This window comes from Meles meles, chromosome 7 (assembly GCF_922984935.1).
Source record: "Meles meles chromosome 7, mMelMel3.1 paternal haplotype, whole genome shotgun sequence".
In the NCBI taxonomy this organism is placed as follows: domain Eukaryota; kingdom Metazoa; phylum Chordata; class Mammalia; order Carnivora; family Mustelidae; genus Meles; species Meles meles.
The window spans coordinates 112,397,896-112,410,015 of record NC_060072.1 but is presented as its reverse complement, the minus strand read 5'-3'; the positions used below and the strand labels follow the sequence as shown (position 1 = coordinate 112,410,015).

Below are 12,120 nucleotides of genomic sequence, written 5' to 3'. Positions count from 1 at the left end.
ACGGCGAGGACAACAGATCTAAACCAATTCCCCAAATTCTAACCCCAGTCCCTCCACAAAGGACTGAGAAAAGAACTAGAGAAAAGGATGGAATTTTAGGGATCCTGAAATTTTAGTCTGTTCTTTATCCACATTACTGTGTGACTCAGAAATCTAACTGAAGGGCCTCAGATAAGAAAAAGACGGGGAAGTCATAGGTCATTTATAGGAGAAAAGAAGTAACTTAGGCACTGTGGTGGGCCCTCTAACACATACCACACATACCTCACAACAACCCTATACAGTAACTAGTTACATTATTGCAATTTTACAAATCCAGAAAGCAAATTCAGAGAAGTCATAAGTTCCTTGTTCAGGTTCACACAAAACTAGTAAGTGCTGGTTTGCACCAAATGACCTCTGGAATCCCTCCAGGTCAGATGTTCTGGAATTAGTGACTTTGCGCCTGTGTCAGCTCCACACTGGCAAGTTGAGAATCGTACACTTCAGAGAAATATCCATGTTCTTCCCTTGTCCCTGATTAGTCTTCCCTTCAGCTCTTTTAAAAGGATGCAGTCTGCCCTAAAACTAAGCTCCTCTTTCTCTTGCCAAATACTAGCTTATTTCCAACTGCTGCCAAGTCTTAAGACAAAGACTCTAAATCAGACAGTGTTTCTGGTCTTAAACTTTCATCTCAAGGAGAGAAAACCCACTATCTGCTAAGATGGTCTATGAAGGGCCAACATTAGTAGCGACAAGCCTGAAACAGTCCACTGCTCTCTGTCTCTTCGAGTATCAACTGCCCTGATCACCCTCTGCATCTTCCACCGGGACTACCGGTCTCCCTGCCTCCACCATTGCCTGCTGTGGTCTGCTTCCACAAAGCAACTGAGGGATCTTAAAAGATGTAAATCAGATCTTTCCAGCCTCCTGCTTTATACCCTTAACATCTACTGCAGTCCAGATAGAATCCGCTCAGGCTGAGAGCTTTGCTTGTCTACCCCAGTCTACATTTCCTCTCTGCTGCCAGCTATCCCCTAGCTCGCTGAACTCCTGCCACGTTGGTTTCTTTCCATTTCATAAACCTGATTAGGCTGCTGCTACCTTGGGACTTTGCTCTAGCTATCTCTTCTCCTAGAATGCACTTCCCCCTAATCTTCATGGGGTGGGCTTCTTGTCCTTCACAGCTTCTCTTACATAGTCCCTCCCCTGAGAGGCATTTGCAGACCTCCCGATCTGTGGTACTCATCACTACCTGGTGCTTATTTACACATTTTCGGCTCTTCTGAGCAGAGACTAGTCTTTCTTCTTGACTGGAACATTCTCGGTGTTTAGATTAGTACCTGTCCTATGATGGCATTCAGTGAGCTGTTGAATGAATGAGTCATGGCCCATTATGCCTTAATCTTGCCCTTTAGCCATTTGTTTCCTCTAATTTCTTTTTCCAGTCACGCCCATATTTAATTACCAAGATTTAATTTATTTAGACCATCTAAAATCAATGGCTTGGCAGAATCAACCATAATTTGTGGTTAGTTTATAACATTAGCGTGGCTATATTCACTGATTGAGACAGACATCATAGAGTAGTGATTAAATGTACAGACTTTGGAGCCAGGCTTCCTAGGTTCAAATCTTCTGTGAGGTTCACAGAGTGGGGGCACTTCAGGCAGGTTGCTTAACCCTTCTGTGCCTCACCTGGAAAAAGGTGGAGAGTAACAATATCTATCTTATTGTGTTCTGAGGACTAAATGTGTTGGCAGATGTTACAATAGTTACGATAGTATCTGGCACATGGTAAATGTTAGGTAAAAATTAGCTCTTTTTGTTATTAATCAAAGAAGCAGGGGCACCTGCGTGGCTCAGTGGGTTAAAGCCTCTGCCTTCGGCTCAGGTCGTGATCCCAGGGTCCTAGGATCGAGCCCCACATCGGGCTCTCTGCTCAGCAGTGAGCCTGCTTCCACCTCTCTCTCTATCTGCCTCTCTGCCTACTTGTGATCTCTGCCTGTCAAATAAATAAATAAAATCTTTTAAAAAAATACTTTAAAGAAGCAAAAAGTACCATCAAATTGAGCTTCAGAAGTGGTTTGGGGAGATATTGAGTACCTGCAACACATAATATGATTTCTCATTTACTTATCTCATCCTATGAGTATTATCTTCATATTCTACATGAAGAGACATGTTTCAAAATGCTAAATAGTTCACAAGGCTATTGAGTGGTTGAGACAGTATTTAAACTGAGATCTGACTTCAGTGCTCATGTTCCTTCCATCACATGACACTGCATTTTTAGAGAAAACAATTTTTTGGACTTTTCCTGAAAATTACCTTTTGGTTAGGTTTGGGACTTGTTTTGAAACCTAAATGTCTTTTCTTTATTAATTTAGGATATTCTAGCAGAATTCAGTGAGGACTCCCTGGAGTTTGGCCTATTGAGTTGTATTTTAAAACCTAGGATTCTGGGGCACCTGGGTGGTTCAGTTTTTGGGCGTCCCCCTTTGGCTCATGATTTTCGGGTCATGATTCCAGGGTCTTGGGATTGGGCCCTGCTTTGGGCTCCCTGCTCAGCGGGAAGCCTGCTTCTCCCTCTCGCACTCCACCTGCTTGTGTTCCCTCTCTTGTTGTGTCTCTCTCTGTCAAATAATAAATAAAATCTTTAAAATAAAATAAAATAAAATAAAATAAAACCTAGGATTCTACTTTAGTAGAAGAAAGCAAACTAATGCAGGAAAAAAATAGAAGGAATGAAAGTAACTATAACTGTAGTTTTCTGATACTATAATAAAACAAGACTATGACACCCAGGCACCCCAGGAGCATTCTTTAAAAAGAATAAGGTACAGGCGCCTGGGTGGCTCAGTCAGTTGAGTCAGTTGAGCATCTGCCTTCAGCTAAGGTCATGACCCCGGATGACCCCCCCATCTTTATTACCATCATAGTATTAGGTACCATCTGCGTTGTATCGCATAGTTCCTAATTCTTTTTTGTGGTGAGAATCTTCTCTTTTTTAAAAGATTTATTTGTTTGTTTTGTTTATTTATTTATTTATTGAGAGAGAGCAAGCAAACGAGCATGCATGTACACACATGTGCCCACGGGTTAGTGGGGAAGGGAGAAAGAGAATCTCAAGCAGACACCCCCACTCCCTCCCAACCCCCCCACCACCATGCTCCTCTGAGCATAGAGCCCAGCACAGGGCTTGATCTAACCCTGAGATCACAACCCAAGCCAAAACCAAGAGTCAGATGCCCAAGTGACTGAGCTACTCATGTGCCCCTATGGTGAGAACTTTTAAGGTCCATTTTCTTAGCAACATTCAAGTATATAATACAGTATGATTAACTATAACCACCATGCTGTGCATTATATCCCCGAGCTTAATAATCTTATAACTGGAAGTTTGTACCCTTTGACCAGTATCTCATCATGTCCCCCACCCCTTACCCCTGGCAACCTCCATTCTGCTCTCTGTTTCTCTGAGTTTGTCTTCTTTAGATTCCACATTTAAGTGAAGTCACACAGTGTTTGTCTTTCAGTATCTGACTTCACTTAGCATAGTGCCTTCAAGGTCCATCCAAGTTATGAAAAATGGCAGGATTTCCTTCTTTCTCATAGCTGGATAATATTCTCTTGTGTCCATGTACCACATCTTTGTTATCCATTCATTCATTGACAGACACTTAAGTTTATTTCCATATTTTGGCCATTGTAATGCTGTAATGAACATCGGAGTGCAGATAGCTCTACAAGATTCTGATTTTCAGTTTCTTTGAGTATCTACCCAGAAGTAGATTTCTTTAGCCTTTTATGTCCTTCCCCTTTTTTCATTTATTGAGAAACTTCCATACTGCTGTCCATAAGGGCCGCACCAGTTTACATTCCCACCAGAAGTTCATGAGGATTCCCTTTTCTCCACACCTTCACCACTTACCTCTTCTCTTTTTAATGATGGCCATTATGACTGGTGTGAGGGGATATCCTGTGGTTTTGATTTGCATTTCCCTAATAACTAGTAATGTTGAGCACCTTTTCATCTATACCTGCTGGACATTTGCAAGCCTTTTTTGGAAAACTATCTCTTCAATTCTGCCCATTTTTTAAAATCAGGTTGTTAGTTTTTTTGTTGTTGAGTTGTATGAGTTCTTTATATATTTGGATATTAACCCCTTGTTGGATATATGATTTGAATTTTCTCTCATTCTGTAAGGAGAAATACTGCGTTTTCATTTTGTTGATTGTTTCCTTAACTGTGTGGAAGCTTTTTACTTAGATATAGTCCCACTTGTAGAGATTTTACTTCTATTGCTTGTGCTTTTGCTGTCATATCTAAGAAATCACTCCTGAGACCAGTGTCAAGTTGCTTTTCCCTGTTTTCTTGTGGTTTTGTGGTTTCAGGCCTTACACTTAAATCTTTAATCCATTTCAAGTTCATTTTTGTGAGCGGTATAATATAGAGATACACTTTCATTCTTCTGCATGTGGTTGTCCAGTTTTCCCAACACCATTTATAGAAGAGACCATCCTTGTCCCATCAAGTATGCTTGGCTCTCTTCTCAAACTGGCGTCTATTTCTGCATGTTTAGACACCATTGATCTGTGTGTCTGTTTTTATGCCAATAAAAACATGTTGATTACTATAGCTTTGTGATAGAGTTTGAAATCAAGAAGTATGATGGCTTTGTTCTCAATATTGCCTTAGCTGTTGAGGGTCCTTTGTGGCTCCATACAAATTTTAAGATTTTTTTCTACCTCTGTGAAAAATGCCATTGGAATTTTGATGGAAATTGCATTGAATCTCTAGATAGTTTGGGGTATTATGGACATTTTATTTTATTTTTTTTTATATTTTATTTATTTATTTGACAGACAGAGATCACAGGTACACAGGCAGGCAGAGAGAGAGAGAAGCAGGCTCCCCACTGAGCAGAGAGCCCGATGCGGGCCTCGATCCCAGGACCCTGAGATCATGACCTGAGCTGAAGGCAGAGGCTTTAACCCACTAAGCCACCCAGGCGCCCTATTATGGACATTTTAACAATACTAATTCATCCAGTCCACAAACATGGATATTTTTCCATTTGTTTGTGTCTTCTTCAGTCTCTTTTATCAAGGTCTTGTAGTTTTCAGTGTGTTGATCTTTCACTTCCTTGATTACATTTATTCCTAAGTATTTTATTTTTTTGATGCTAGTGTGAAAGAGATTGTTTTCTTTACTTTTTCAGATATTTGGTTGCTAATGTGTAGAAACAATTGCTGTCTTTGTGTTGATTTTTTTATCCTGCAATTTTACTGAGTTATTAATTAGTTCTGGTGGTATTTCAGTGGGGTCTAGGCTAGGATTTTCTACATACAAGATCATATCATCCTCATACAAAGACAGCTTTATTCTTTCCTTTCTTTTTTGGATGCCTTTTATTTATTTCTCTTACATGATTACTCTGGCTAGGATTTCTAGCGCTTTGTTGAACAGGAGTGGTGAGAGTGGGCATCCTTGTGTTCCAAATCTGAGAGGAAAAGTTTTCAACCCTTCACCTTTGAGAATGATGTCGGCTGTGGGTTTGTTGTATATCGTCTTTATTGTACTGAGGTGTGTTGAGTGTTTTATCATGAAATGGTGTTACACTTTGTCAAATGCTTTTTCTGCATCTGTTGAGATCACATGGTTTTTATCTTTCGTTCTGTTCATGTGGTATATCACGTTTACTAATCTGTGTATATTCAAACATCCTTGTATCCCAGGGATAAATCCCACTTTGTTGTGGTGAGTGATTGTTTTACTGTGCTGTCGAACTGGGTTTGCTAGTATTTTGTTGAGAATTTTTGCATCTGTGTTCATCAGGGATATTGGTCTGTGATTTTCTTGTCGTGTCCTTATCTATTGTGGTATCAGGGTAATGCTTGCATTGTAAAATAAGTTTGGGAGTATTCCTTCCTGTTTGATATTTTGGAAGAGTTTGAGAAAGATTGCTGTTAATTCTTTAAAATTTGGTAGAATTCACCAGTGAAGCCATCTGGTCCTGAACTTTTCTGTTTGGGAAGGATTTTGATTACTGATTCACTCTCCTTACTCAGTATTGGTCTATTCAGATCTTCTCTGTCCTCATGATTCTGTCTTGGTATGTTATATGTTTTTAGGACTCTGTTCATTTCTTATAGGTTATCCAGCTTGTTGGTGTATAATTATACATTGTAGCTTCTCACAATCCTTTGTATTTCTGTAGTATCAGTTGTAACACCTCCTCTTTCATTGCTGATTTTACTTTTTTGAGTCTTCTGTTTTTGTGAATTAGTATAGTAAAGTCTTGTGAATTTTGTTTATCTTTTCAAAAAGCCAGCCCTTAGTTTCCATCGATCTTTTTTACTGATTTTCTGGTTAGGTTCTCTTATTTTAACTTTGAGAACAGGAAAGTTCATTTGTCAAAGGAGTAACCTCTGCAAATGAAAAGGATAAATGGGATTACTTCTGTTTCAACAGTTTCTATAATAGGGTCTATCCTTTAATTTTTGCAAACCTTGGCTCTTTAAAGTGGGAGTAAGGAAAGAGCCAGGAAAAAAATGACCCTTTGAGACTGACTCCCACTACCGGTGTCATGGGAAAAGCCAAGATCATTGTTTTTCAAACTTTGGACCACACCTGCAAAAGAAAATGCATGTTCCATTAGGGCTCAGTAAACACATATAGACACAACTAAAAGCTGTCGGGACTAGTACTTAACTCTGATTAGGCCGCTGTGCACTTTAATGCACGTTACTGCTTCATGCTATTCGTAGTCCATCGCAGGATTGTTTGGTTTGTTTTGGGATTGTTTTGTAATGCTGGTTGTGACCCACTATGGGATCATAAGGCTGGCTTGTGGATGGTTGCAACAGAGGGGGTCCTGTCAGAGCCAGTGCTCCATGCTGCCCCACCCCCTGCAGCCTTCACGCCTCCACCCTGCGCTTATGTTCATTCTTGGTTTCCCCAGAAATGCTACTCCCAGCTTTCCATGTGACCACATCTTTGTTCTGCACACACTGCCACTTTGTTCACTGGCCCTGCCATGCAAGTTTCACATCTTTGCTCTAGACGCTGATTGGGTGATAGCTCAATGGCCTTCACATATCCAAAAGAAATCCCCTCCCCCTTCAGGCAAAGGGGAGAGGAGGGCTGAAATCAAAGTTTATAGGGAGGGTTTGGCCTCCCTGGACAAGAAGCCTGGGCAGTGGTGACAGTGCTCTGTGGCTAGAGGAGATAGACAGGAGTGTGCTGAGACCAAGGAGTCAAGTTCAGAATTAAGAGTCTCACTCACTTCCTTTTCCCCTGTGTCTTGCTGCCTACAGGTAAATTCTACTGCAAACCACACTACTGTTATCGACTCTCCGGCTCCGCACAGAGGAAGAGACCGGCAGTGGCTCCTCTCTCTGGAAAGGTAATGGTGATCCATCTGTAGGTGGGGGAGAAGCAGCAGGTGCATTTTAGCATGGTGACAGGTGAGGGTGTGGTTAGCCGGGCCTGCGAAATAGCCACTAACTTGACTTTCTTATGAATGGGGAGGGCCTGAGAGATGGTCACAGTCCAACTGGGGAGGAAACCCACTTTTCAAGTATAATCTTGATACTGCATTTCACTAAGGTGATGTTCCATCAACCACCTGAGTCAGATTTATTTGAGACTGTGTTAGACCCTCCTGTTTATATAAAAGAAGACTTCAGTCATTGTAAAGAGCATTCTTCTGAGAGAAGGACACTGTGCAAAGGAACTTGGCTGTAAATAATCTGCTCTGCTTGTCAATTCCTTTCACTTCCTTTATTCTGTGAATTACTTATCTCAGTTCGTTTTTCCTTCTTACTTTTTTTCTTTTTTTTACCGAGAGTAGCTCCTCCACTTGTCATTGTCCAAGTGAACTGGGTATTCCCTTCATGACAAGGTATTCCCTTGTCAGCATGCAGGCTGACTAATCTGTCCTGGAGGGGCTTTTGTTGACTGCAGAGGGGCCTGTGGGGAAGGGAAACTTATTCCAAGATGGACCTAGATTTTGACTCCTGTTGATTTCTCCATGAATTATGTCCTGGGTTTTTAAAGAAAGACTGAGAAATATGGTCTGGATTGACTGGTGAGAGCAGCGAACTATCCAGGCAGGGGCCGTTGCCTTCTGAGATTTGAGTGCTTCGGTCAGTCACTCTTCTTCTCGTGGACTTTCCTAGGAGGCCAGAGAAGCCCTGCAGGATGGCCCCACTGTGGACACAAGTGGACGGGCCAGCGCCATCGCCAGCCCTGCTGAGAGAACTCCAGGTAGCCTCACTTCCTTGTTTGGCTGGGTGGTGCGTCACTCTCTCGGCCTCTGTGACAAGGCCAAGGGGATGAGCCAGCACCTCCAAAGCAACATTTCTTCGATTGGGCATCAAGTGGCCCAAAACCCTTTGGACTCCTTTTTCATGTGCCAGCTGCTTGCATTCGGAGTCCCCTTTCTCTATGGCCTGTCGGAGGTGCTGGTACAAATCAGAGGGGAGTTTCACTTGCAGGCCGTGAGCCAATAGGGGCGCCATCTGGTAAGCGGAATCACCTGAACTTCAGGAATGTCTGTTCACAGCCTCAAAGCATTGTTGCCGGGGCTTGGGAGGCTGCCCACACCTCTAAGACACACTGAGGTGGTCAGTCCAGGCCCTGCCCAGATAGACAGGAATTCAGAACAGGCTGCTTGCCAGTCTCGGGGCCTTCTTGTTTTGGACTCCTTGGACAGCATGGAATTGTAATAAGGCCACGTGATCTGGACTTATGTTCACCCAAACTTGAAATTCTTGCATCCTATCCCCTATTTGGGTATCTACATAAGCTGACACTATACTTCTATTTGATGTGTAACCACTATAGGCCATGCCCTGTCCTAATCACTTTGGGGCATTTGAACTTGTAATGAGGACCAAACCCTAATTTGTTCAATTTCCACTAATCATTTCCTGTGTCAGGAAGTGAATGACACTATCCCTACCTCTGAAAACGTTTATTCTGGTTTTCAGTTCATGGGCTCATGGACATTAGGCTTATTGTGAAGAATTGTAGTTTTTCCCTTAAAATTGCCTCTCTCTGCTCCATGTCAAGCCAGCCCATGAGATGTGTCCCCAGTTCCACAAACTGCTGGATGGTCCCAGTTCCCCCAGTGAAGCCACAGACTGTATACAATCCAGGGTCATTGTGTAGGTGAGAGAGGAAGTCAATGGGCCATGTTTCTGCTTCTCACACTTTCTCTGTCTTTCATAGCAGATAGAGCTAAAGCAGCCATTTACAAACTCATGAAAATTACCATATAAAAACTAAAGATCATCCCAATTTCTAATGCTAGAAACTGTGGAGCAGGAGTTGGCAGTGAAATTTCCATAATGGGAAAAGAGAATGATCCACTCCACTTTCAAATGACAGGTTTTCAGAGTTGCTTCCCTCCCTGTGCTTAAGAATTAGAGAAAGGGAGAATGTGCCCAGGGAGGGCAGTGATTTGGAGGCTAAGACCCAGCAAACCCCAGCTGAGCTAGGTGAATTTGGCTTCTGCTCCTGTGTGTGCCCTTATTAAAATCCAGGGAAGCTTTTTAAGTGCCCTGCGATTGGGATATTAAGCATGCTTAAACATTTCATAGCAATGTTTAAGCCACAAATGACTTTGAAAAGTATAGCTTCGAAACCCTTTACAATCTGTCTTTCCCATGAAATGCTTGCAGCCTTTTGCAGTTGACAGTCTCAGAGCACCAGGGGGATGTACTGGTAGCGAAGACAGAGTCTTCAGCTGTAGGGTCTAGAATATGCATTTGACCAGGTGAGAACACCCCCTCATCAGTCTGGGCCTTGTTCCAGCAGAGATGGATTTCCCAAGGAACTTGGCTACTCAGTAAAACAACTCAGAAATGAAACTTTCCTTCTGGGTATCAAGTACAGAACATTCTTTTTAAAAAGTCTAAACACAATGAAGTTCAGGTTGTTTCTGAGCAAGCCAAGTTTGTTCATTTTCCCATGTGGTTCAGTTTGCCATTCTTACTGTCTAGTTTGAAAGCGTAACGGATTTAAAGTTACTGTAGAGAAGAAGAATATTCTACAAAGCAAGGAGAGAAGATAAGAGTCTGACAATGTCATTAAAGAGTCAACCAAGAAAGAATCAAGTCCCTGAGGACGTCTCAGCCCCTATGGTTCATGATTCTGAAGGTGACTTGCCTGTTCTAGCACAAGGGGTTCAAGTTGTGCATCCCAAAGGAAACCCTGCTTGAACCCCGAACATGAATGAGGCAGGCACTGTCCCCCCACTTGAAGGCAGCTGAGGGCTAATGGGGTTCAGTTTATATCTGCCTCTGGGGACTTGGGCTTTTGGAAATGACAGTGCTGAGTCTGAACGTGCTCCAAAGCCCCAGCACTTCCCCATAAGGTATCTAATTCTTGCTAGCTCTATAGAAAAGGAACAGAATTATGGGTGGTATTTTATAGTTGGCATGAAGTAGATTTCTTTTTTTCTTTTGATAGGGATGTCTTTCTCTAAATCCCACACTAAAGCTTTGATTGGTTTGGAATTTCCTTTTGAAAAGCTTCAGAAAAACTCAGGTATTTCAGGGTTTCAGAATATGTGTCTTTGATAAGTCATTAACCCAGATCCATGGTACATCTCCTGTACTATAGACAAGAAGAAGCTAAAATGGAAAAAAAAAAAAAAAAAAGAAGCTGCGAATGAATGAACTTGATTTCACTGTGTATAAATAAGCCATCCTCCTAGACTCATATCCCCCAGAAGGCAGACCTGGAAAAGCTATGGCCATAGCTGGCACTTAAGCCTACTGTGCGTTATCTCTGGGCCACCTCTGTATTTGTGGCAATGCCCTCTTTTCCCTCATGTGCTTATCCCCTTACTGCTGTTGCCAAAAAATCCCAAACAACTCACAAGTTGAAAGAACCTTTTCCAGCCTGCTTGGCAGTGTTGTCTCTCTCTGGTAACCTAATCTGTAACTGCTACTAAATTAGTGTTTAGAGGAGGACATGGTTTACAGTACTGTTGTTTATAATGTGCTTTTAATATAGAAACCCTCCTTTCTGTTCCCCAAATCTGTAAATGCTTTGTTTCCAAGCTTCTTATACTTAACTGCTATAGATGAGTGGACCTGGCACAGATTTTCTACCCTGGCCTCCTGGTACCTGCCCCGACTTTAAGAAAAGTTGGGAAAACAACAGGTAGAGAAAGAAAAATCCCAAATTATATATTTTTTCCTTGGACATAAGACCCTCAATTGCAGGTTTTTTTGGATCCTTTCTTTGTTTAAAAAATCCCCTTTACATTTCATATAGAGGATAATAAAAAATGAAACATAAAGGTTATGGGGAATCATAAGGGAAGAGAAGAAAGCTTTTCTTACAGTACAGGTAACAGAGTGGGATGGAAAGGGCGGTCTTAACTTCAAAAGCTGCCTAACAATTAACAAGAGGCAAGCACCTGCTCCCTGTCCCTAGACAGCCCTTGCATGATCACTATTAAGTTCTACAGTTTGGGTGCTAAATGGACCAGAATAGCCATCCGATACAAGGAATGCCAGGCAATCCTGGGGTTCCTGCCTGTCAGGATGAAGTTAGGGAATCTCACTGCTTCCCAAGCCCTCTTCCCTTATAGGCATTTCTGGAAAACCTCTTAGAATAGCAAAGAGAATTGTGCAGTCCTGCTTAACTCCCCAGCCCTCCCCCAAGAGTCATAGTTTGATGGTATTGTGTAAATATTTATACATATACACATGTATATTTATATAGGTATAATTTCATACATACGAGTAGATATTTATCTATCATGTCCTAAATAATTATAACCATAATAATGAAGCTGTTTCTGAAGCTTCTTTTTCCTGGGTTCTGGAAACCAAGGGAGCTTTTACAGTGGGGAACCATGCCACTGGCCTGGCTTAGAGTCAGGTCAGGGTTTGGAGGGAACAGAGCAGGCCAGCACACGTGTGGAGGTGGAGACTTTGGGCGCAGGGCATGGGTATTTCAGAAAATGAGCAGTACCCAGCCCCAACCTCAGAAAGTTGACTCACAAGCAGACTAGGAAAGCAGGGGTTCTGTTGCTCGTGGACTACCACAGAGAGGCAGACCCCCTCCCACTCTCATTTTGCTTCCAGGCTTCTCTATCAGTTCCCCTGGCTTAG

General features: G+C 42.2%; 1 protein-coding gene across 7 annotated transcripts in view; it reads left to right on the top strand.

Annotated features, from left to right (window-relative positions):
• The window catches only part of MICAL3 (microtubule associated monooxygenase, calponin and LIM domain containing 3), a 195,359-nt gene that overhangs the window by 119,370 nt on the left and 63,869 nt on the right, over positions 1-12,120 (top strand). For all 7 annotated transcript variants that reach the window (XM_046011560.1, XM_046011559.1, XM_046011558.1 and 4 more), the window contains 2 exons: positions 7,303-7,391; positions 8,167-8,254. In XM_046011560.1, the coding sequence (XP_045867516.1) occupies positions 7,303-7,391; positions 8,167-8,254 (177 nt within the window). The remainder of the gene's footprint in view (positions 1-7,302; positions 7,392-8,166; positions 8,255-12,120) is intronic.